The sequence below is a fragment of the Orycteropus afer genome, unplaced genomic scaffold (genome assembly GCF_000298275.1).
Source record: "Orycteropus afer afer isolate SDZICR_OR568_19922 unplaced genomic scaffold, OryAfe1.0 scaffold00014, whole genome shotgun sequence".
Classification (NCBI taxonomy): domain Eukaryota; kingdom Metazoa; phylum Chordata; class Mammalia; order Tubulidentata; family Orycteropodidae; genus Orycteropus; species Orycteropus afer.
In genome coordinates this window covers 7,370,856-7,377,185 of record NW_006921601.1, presented here as the reverse complement: position 1 = coordinate 7,377,185, position 6,330 = coordinate 7,370,856, and the positions used below count along the sequence as shown (strand labels likewise).

The 6,330-nt window shown below is 35.2% G+C and overlaps 1 protein-coding gene across 1 annotated transcript in view; it reads left to right on the top strand.

Annotated features, from left to right (window-relative positions):
- The window catches only part of RNF141 (ring finger protein 141), a 63,180-nt gene extending 60,897 nt beyond the window's left edge, over positions 1 to 2,283 (top strand). Inside the window, exon 5 of the mRNA XM_007955136.2 lies at positions 2,133 to 2,283. Coding sequence (XP_007953327.1) covers positions 2,133 to 2,283 — 151 coding nt within the window. The remainder of the gene's footprint in view (positions 1 to 2,132) is intronic.
- The last annotated feature ends 4,047 nt before the right edge of the window (positions 2,284 to 6,330 follow it).

Here is a 6,330-nt window from a genome sequence, read left to right as displayed (position 1 = left end):
TTTTTTTTTTTTTTTTTAACTTTTATTATGATGAAACATATACAACAAGACTTTTGCCAACATAACAACTTCCCAATTTATAGCTCAGGGACATTGATGATATTTTTCATGTTGTACTACCATTATTGCTTCCTTTTCCAAAAATATTCCACCACCATTAGCATAAACTCAATGCCTCCTACCCCTGGTAACCACTAATAATCTTTGGTTTATATATATATTTTTTTTTTCTTTTTCCCAACCTATCTAGGAATTTAGCCTCCCTTCCCCTCCCATCCCTTTAACCAATAAAGAAAGTTTCCTTCTATGTATAAACCTTTCCTTGAGTTTTTACAAAAGTGGACTAATAAAATATTTGTCCTTCTGTGATTATTTCACTCAGTGTAATATTCTCCAAGTTCATCCACGTTATGCAGTGTGTTACAGATTCTGCATTATTCTTCAGGGTTGCATGTATTCCATTGCATGTATGTGTCACAGTTTGTTTATCCATTCCTCAGTTGATGAGCACTTAGGTTGGGTCCATCTCTTTGCTGTTGTGAATAGTGCTGCAATGAATATGATTATGCACGTATCTGTTCTTGTCCTGGCTCTCACCTCTTTAGGATATATACCTGGTAATGGGATTGCTGGATCCAGTGGTATTTGTATTTCTAACTTTTTAAGGAATTGCCATACCGATTTCCATAGTGTGTGTATCATTTTACAGTGCCACCAGCAGTGTATGAGAGTCCCAATCTCTCCACATCCTCACCAGCATTTGTTATTTTCTATCTTGTTGAACTTTGCTATTAATGCTGGGGTGAGATGGTATCTCATGGTTGTTTTGATTTGCATCTCTCTAATGACTAATGATGATGAACATTTTTTCTTCATGTGTTTGTTGGTTGCCTGAATATCTTCTTTGGTGAAGTATCCATTCATGTCTTCTGCCCGTTTTTTAATTGGTTTGTTTGTCTTTTTAATGTTGAGGTGCTGGAGTTTTCTATAAATTTGAGAGATAAGACCTTTGTCCAATATGTAATGGCTGAATATTTTCTCCCACTCTGTAGGTTCTCCTTTTACTCTTTTGGAGAAGCCTTTTGATGTACATAACAATTTAATTTTGAGAAGGTCCCAGTCATCTAGTTTATCTTCTGCTGTTTGCACGTCTTGGGTTGTGCTTGATAGTCTATTTGTGCCATAAATTAGGGCCCCTATGTTTTCTTTGATGAGTTTTATAGTTTCAGGTTTCACATTTAAGTCTTTGATCCTTCTGGAGTTAGTTTTTGTGTATAGTGTGAGGCATAGATCTTGTTTCATTTTTCAGCAAATGGACATCCAGTTTTGCCAGCACCATTTGTTAAAGAGACCATCTCTTCCCCTATTTGTTGGATTTAGGTCCTTTGTTAAAGATCAGCTGACCATAGGTCAAAGGATCTATTTCTGGGTTCTCAGTTCTGCTTCACTAGTACGTGTGTCTGTCATCATACCAATACCAGGCTGTTTTGACAACTGTGGCTGTGTAGTAGGTTTTGAGATCTGGGAGACCTCCTCCTTTGTTCTTCCTCAATAGTGTTTTGTTTATCCAAGGTCTCTTTCCTTTCCATAATGTATGCACTTTTATGGACACATAAAACTATATATATTTTTAAGCAATTGTTATGGACGGAATTTTGTACCCAAAAAATATATGTTGTAAATCCTAACCTGTATGCCTGTGGTTTTAATCCCATTTGGGAATGGGTTGTCTTTGTTAGGTTGATGAGACAGGATTAGTGTGGGGTGAGTTTTAAGTCATTCTCTTTTGAGATATAAAAGAGATTAAACAAGCAAGTAAGAGAAGAGATGGGCAAAAGGAGCCACCAAGCCACAGGATCACCCAAGAGCAGAAGTTCAAAAGAGACAAGGACTTTCCTTTAGAGCCTACAGAGAGAGAAAGCCTTCCCCTAGAGCTGGCACCCAGAAGTTGGACTTCTAGATTCCTGTGAGGAAATAAATTTATTTGGTTAAGCCATCCACTTCTAGTATTTCTATTATACCAGCACTAGATAACCAAGACAGTCATGTACATGTATTACTTTTCAAATAAACCCATTTTTTAAAAAGAAAAAACTTAACAAACTGTATTCTTGATTTGACTTCTTTAACAGGAGTGATCGGCACAGGAATTGCCCTATCTGTCGCCTACAGATGACTGGTGCGAATGAATCTTGGGTGGTGTCAGATGCACCCACTGAAGATGATATGGCTAACTATATTCTTAACATGGCTGACGAGGCAGGTCAACCCCATCGGCCATGACTTTTGGGTGAAGGTCATCTGTTGCTACTGTGGGCTGTAAACACTTTGGTCATGGGCGAAGAATGCAGGAATGTTGTAGCGTGGACACAAGAAAACTATTTTTCCCACCTTCTTATTTTTGCTATTCTGATAATTTGTTCCATTTCTTTTGATAAATTTTCCATGTCTTCCATTTGTGGTAAACTTAAAATTTGCTACTGTTTTAAACTATATTGTACTATTTTTTATCTGTTCTAATGTGTATTAGAACTAATTGCTCTATGAATCCTTTGCCAAGGTAATGTTAACATTTCCAGAAGCTTTTAAAGCACTACTATTTTTTAGGGCAAGTTCTGGAATATTTTTAGTTAGGTTTAAAATAAACTTTGAATATAAAAACGGATGTAGCCATCTGAGGGAAATTTTTTAATAACTAAAAATGTAGAGTACATCAAAGTGCATGTTACTACTTAAAACTAGTCTTTGTGCTGGAATCTAAGGAGTGTATATACGCCCCCTTGTGGTTAATTATTGCTCCTATAATATTTTTACTTGAAATAATCCAGTTATTTTATAACTTTAGTAGTGTGTTTTGGAACTACATACTTTTTAACTCAAAGTTTCCCCAGCAGGGGGCGGGGGGGGGTGTTGATTGGTTTCTCTTTGCCCTACAAAAAATTCCTGTTTTGCAAGAGGAATGTGAAGTTGGGCATGACCTTGCCTGTGAATGGATTTATGCCTGGGAATCTTGGTACTCTGGAAGTGCTTTCCCACAGCTGGGAAGCCATTCCAAATGGCTTTTGATAATGCTCACAGTTCTTGGAGTTTCAGAAGGGAATTTTTCTTCATCTCAGATCCTAAATTTTCTATTTCTAAATTATGATAAATCACTCAAAATTGGTTTTTGGGCATTTATTTTCTTAAGGCATCTTTCTGAGGTTTAAATTCCTTAATTAAGAAAGAAGAAAACAAGATATACATTTTTCACCATATATACATAAAACATCTCTGAAAATTAGATAATGTGGCTTTCTTACTGTTTCATTGTACTTCCTTTGAAATAGTCTAAAAGAGTAAACTAATAGAATTATGTCTTCAGTGGAATAGCAACCATTTTTTAAAATGTTGGCTTATAAAATTTTTGCTTAGCAAAATTTTTATTTTATATTAAACAATAGCATTGCAGCATATAATAAAACTGACATCTCCTTTTTAATATATTTTAACATTCCGGGAAGGTTTTCTGATCTATTATTGGCAAGTTGCCAATACTGCTATTTTTCCAAGTACTAAGGTATACAATTTTAAGTTGCTGCTTACTGATGACAGAATTTTTGGATCCTAGGATTTTAGTAGGCATACAAATTAATCTATTTCTAGGAAAAATGTCTGATGCAGGGTAGCTTGATTTTGCTTCCAGAATACTGAAGAGGGGAGTTACCAAGTGGCTAAATACTCACTATAGATTTTAAGCAAAGTATTGGCCTTCTATCACTGTCAACCTGGCTGGCAATGTGTGATCTTAGAAAGGCCCTTATAAAGTCAACCAGTTATAATACATATTAATGTACTGGTGATCTCAAGTGTATTAGAATTTAGTAAGAATATATTTGTTATGATGGGAGTTATTTTAAAGTTTTTTTTCCCAAAAAAAAAAGCTAATATTAAAGTCAGATTTGCATCTCCACCATGGATTCTTAATACTCCTTGTAACATATTTTGAAAAGCTTGGAAGGTGATTCTCTAAGATATTTTCCAGCTCTAAGATTTTAAATTGTCCTTTTGGAGTTTAATTGATTTTCTAATTTTAAAATGTTTCTGCAAATAAAGTTGCTTCACAGAGCTTTGGATCTTTCCAGGTACAGCCAATGATTTTATCCCCCAGAATCCTTCAGCTTTCAAGGAACTACTTAATAATGAGCTTAGTGACTTAATATTGCCAAAACCTTTGTATTTTACAATATGAACTCCAAGACACTGACTGATCTACTGTGAAATAGAAAATGTTTTTATTAGCCTTATCAATAACTGAGCAAGCACACAGTTCTAAGCTCACTCCATTAAACTGGGTGATAATTCTTTAAGTGTGAATGTTAAGTAGATTCTACTGTAATAACTAATGTTAAAAGTTGTAAATTTGTTCAAATGATGAAATGTATACTTTTTGTATTCTGTACAGCTTTGTCTTTTTTAAATCCCAAGTACTTAAATGCACTTAGATGTTAGGAAATGTAATGTGTGCCTTCTAGGATTTGTGAAATGGTTTTATGAACTCTAAGGAATTTGTTTTATAAGTTATAAGGTTTTTTATTATCCTAACTCAGTAACAAAGGGTTTGTTCATATAATAATGCTATAGAACTTTAGTTTGAGAAAATGAATTTGACTGTGTACTAAATTTGGATGTTAAAGAGTATCTGTTTAATCTTAGGACAAACTGATAAATTGTGCAATAAATAATCTTTAGCAAGTAAATTTTAACAAATTGAAGTTTTTTTCCTTATCATGTAAGTTCACATTCTTATATACTAAATGTCTGTATTCCTTCAAGGACTGTTTTATATTGTGCTTTGAGAGTTTGTGATGTTTGTGTGCATTGTTTAAAAAGCCATTTCAAATTGGATGCAGTCTCCTTATGCCTGATATATACCTGGGTAAGAAGGCTGCTTCGAGAATATTTTTGGTTCAGTGGAAATAAGAAACTACTTGGAGACTGGGAGGGAAATGAGCCGATCGTCCACATTTAGGATGGGCAACACAATGACAGTGTGATATCAGCTGTTGACAACAGACTTTTCATTAGTGTTCAGGTCCATTTAACCTACAGTAAATCATTGATAAAACAATGATTTTTACTGAAAAACAGTAAAAATCATTGATAAAATACTCCATCCTATGGAGTATTCCCAAAATATAAGAATATAATTAGAGAAGTATCTTAGAAGCTTAGTGCGGAGAAGAGATTGACCATTTCCAGTGGACATCATCATATGCACGTCATCATAAGGAAGCACACGTTTTAATATCAAAACGACATTGTATCAAAAGGCATAAAAGCCTTCTCAGAGGTTTTGATAATCTTGTGGCTGTTTATAGTCTTGCCTTGTCATCTTCTATCTTTCTAATAAAATATTTATTCTTTACAGGGTAAGAGTGCAGAGATTTCCAAGGAACCGTGTTTCGCTGATTTGTGTTCCTTTTAATGCAGTTAGTTCTTTGTAACTGTTCTTTGTGGCAGTCATAGGTCAGGTATAGAAGGTTTAGCTATATCACCAATATATTAGCTTTAGTTTTATCTACAAACCTAGTAAAAGATAAATAGTGTTTTACTAACATAGCACTCAGAAACAAGAGAAAGCTGGGGTTGGGGGGTGCTTGTTAACTTTGTTCTAATCTACAGTAAAAGGAAGCAAAGGCTCACTCAGGACAGTTGGCATTGACAGGTGCCAACCCTGGAGCCCTGGTTTGTTCATGAGGCAGAGAGCAATAATGTTGATCATTTCAGTAACACAGTTTGAAGTAACATATAAAGTGGGCCTTTTAAAATAAGTAAGAGGTGACAGGACTCAAATTCAAAAACTGTTCTTTTAGAAACCTGGACCAGTATATAATTGCTTTTGGTTCCAACTGCAAACACAAATGAAAGCAGGCATTCACTCCCAAAAAGGCCAATTACGTACAGCGACGTAAATAGCAAGTGTTGTAGAAAAAGATGTCCAAGAAGCTGGCTGGTCAGATAAAGTCCAACAAATGTCAGCTGGGCAGACCAAAATACTATCTAGGGAAAAGGAAATGATCATGTGTGGCTTTACGCATAAACTATAACAGGGCAGAGTTCAATAAAAATTAGATAGCAGAGCTTTATTTCTGGGTCAGAAGCTTCAGTTTGAAAAGTTAGTTATTCTAGTAAATCTCACCCATGTTTGAGTCTTAGTAAAAAATAAGTTGTTGTTGTTATGTGCCGTCGAGTCAAACCCGACTCATAGTGACCCCTCCTTGGGTTTCCGAGGCAGTATCACTACGGAAGTAGGATTGCCCAACCTTCCTTCCGAGGAGTGGCTGGTGGGTT